This window comes from Galendromus occidentalis, unplaced genomic scaffold (genome assembly GCF_000255335.2).
Source record: "Galendromus occidentalis unplaced genomic scaffold, Mocc_1.1 scf7180000077353, whole genome shotgun sequence".
NCBI classification, from domain to species: domain Eukaryota; kingdom Metazoa; phylum Arthropoda; class Arachnida; order Mesostigmata; family Phytoseiidae; genus Galendromus; species Galendromus occidentalis.
This window is the reverse complement of record NW_003805341.1, coordinates 2799-5194: the sequence shown is the minus strand read 5'-3', so window position 1 is coordinate 5194 and position 2396 is coordinate 2799. Positions and strand designations below refer to the sequence as shown.

General features: G+C 54.1%; 1 protein-coding gene across 1 annotated transcript; it reads left to right on the top strand.

Annotated features, from left to right (window-relative positions):
- The first annotated feature begins 912 nt into the window (after nucleotides 1-912).
- LOC100908452 (uncharacterized) lies at nucleotides 913-2184 on the top strand. The gene has a single exon (XM_003742227.1). It carries the CDS (start codon nucleotides 913-915, stop codon nucleotides 2182-2184), a length of 1272 nt encoding a protein of 423 aa, XP_003742275.1.
- The last annotated feature ends 212 nt before the right edge of the window (nucleotides 2185-2396 follow it).

The window sequence follows — 2396 nt, the reverse complement described above, 5'->3', positions numbered from 1 at the left end:
TACAGATCGCAATAAACAAGCTGAGCACCGAGACCGAGATACTGACGATTCACATGACCCACGCCGTCGACGTCACCACCGCCCTGAAACTAGCGGAATGCTGTCTCCCAGACGACTCCGCCGGCGCCGAACTCTGCGCAAAGGGGAGGAAAATGAAATCGAGGAACGAAACGGACACGGAGACTCTAGTCATTACGAACGAAGACGGGAAATCGTACGCCGAGATCGTGAAGGCCATGAAGGCCTCGATCGATCCCGCGAAACAAGCCGTAAAAATCCAGAGAGTTTCGAAAACAAAAGACGGTCACGTCGCGATTCAGATCCGAGACGGTGACCCCGAGGCGCGTCTACGCCTTCGACAAGACATAAACCAGGCGACCGGAAGCAATGTAGAGGTTCGAAGAGGCGCTAAGATCCAGATCATCGTCCACGACTTGGAGGAGACAAATACCACCGAGGAGATCGAGAAAAAGATTCGAGAAGAAACCGATGAGCAAGGAGAGATCCAAATCAGAGAACCGAGGGAGTCGAAAAACGGCACGTGGACATGCACCGTCATGATCTCAAAGAGAGCCGGTCAGCTGCTCATCAAAAACAAGCGCATAAGGATAGGCTGGAATTCGTGCAGGATCACGCAGAAGATTTACGTGCCGCTCTGCTCGAACTGTGCCACAGCTGGTCACACCAGCCACCAAAGCAAGAAAAAAGAACAGAGACGACCCGCTGCTATAGATGCACCAAGGAGGGACACGAAGCGGCGAAATGCGACCAGGAGCCCTTGTGCAACACCTGTAAAGTCGCAGGGCACCAGGCCATCTCCATGGCATGCCCGACGTATAGTAAATTCATGAATGGCAAGCTGAGAGGAACAAGGAAAGCCGAAGAGAAGAGAGCCCCCCCCGAGTAACAAAGATGATCAGAGTCCTCCAGATCAATCTCAATAGGTGCGGGGCCGCTCACGAGCTTGCCCTGAACACGGCCACCCAACTAGAATCCGATATATTATTAGTCACAGAACCCAATGTAAACAAGCTAGGCCAAAACTGGACCATCGACCAGAAAAACGACGCAGCGATCAAAGTCCTCGGTAGCGCGGGAACCGGCGAAAAAGAATCGAATGACGGGTTCCTCTGGCGAACACACGCAAACATAAACTTTTATAGCTGTTATATTTCGCCGAACGTAGACATCACTGAGTTTGGGGCTTTCCTCGACAGACTGGGCGCGAGCTTGGAATCTCGACCAAGGGGACAGGGCACGGTAATCACCGGGGATTTCAACTCCGCATCGCCTCTATGGGGCAGCAGGAGAGCGAATGCCAGAGGGCGCCTACTAGAGGAATTCATAGCCAAACATAACCTGACCCTCCATAACACCGGGAATAAGCCGACATTCCAGAGAGGGGCCCAGGAGAGCCACCTGGACCTGACGCTGACGAACGACCGAATCAAGACGAGAATCAAGGGCTGGGCAGTGCTCGGTGAGCTGGAGTCGCTCAGCGACCACAACTACATTACTTTCCAGGTAACCAGGGACCCAAGCGATAGCACGGGCAACAAACCGCGGACCGAAAAGCACCTAGACTTCGAAAGATGCAAACAGGAGCTCGAGACGAGGCTACGAGACAAAAACCTCACGGCTGGAGTCCTAACGAAGGAAATGAAGAGAGCCTGCGCGGCCGCGACCGCCGACCGCCCGCCACGCATCAAGAAGGCCTACTGGTATAACGACGAAATCGCTGAGCTACGAAGGGTATGCGTCAAGAGCCGAAGGAAATACCTAAGAGCTTCCCCGGAAAACCGCCTCAGGTACAATCTAGAGTACACAAACAGTAGAAAAGACCTAAGCCGCTCGATTCTCAGCTCGAAGAAGGAAACATGGCGGAAGCTTCGTGAGGAGGTGGGCCGGAACCCCTGGGGGATGGCATATAAGATCATCATGAACAGGCTCAACGTATCGATAACCGCCCCGCCGAAGGACATGCTCCGAGCGACGCTGGATGTCCTCTTCCCAGATCGCGCTCTCGAGAACCAAGCCCCGGGCTCAGGCACGGGCTGGTCACGGATACAGGAGATCGAGGAGGTTACAGACGAGGAGATAGAGCCGCCGCGGCGTCAGTCGTTGGAACTAGAGCTCAACGGGGCGCCTCATGATATTTTAGCCTCATGGCCAAGAAGTACATAGATCACTCCGCTAAGGGCAGTGATGATCGAGCACAGGGAGCCAATGGATATCAACCATTTAAGGTCTTGGTTAGAAGGTGCCCGTGTTAGAGCTGGTGACCTTGTAGTGCTTGGCCTTTCGGTGGTTGGTTTGGCGGTGGGAGGCACCGTTGTTGGCACAACTGTTGAGGATGCAGGGGACGGTGTTGTACTGGGCTCTGGCGTTGTAGTATG

Coding starts and splice junctions, on each gene's coding strand:
- LOC100908452 (XM_003742227.1), top strand. CDS start 913: ATGATCAGAGTCCTCCAGATCAATCTCAATAGGTGCGGGGCCGCTCAC.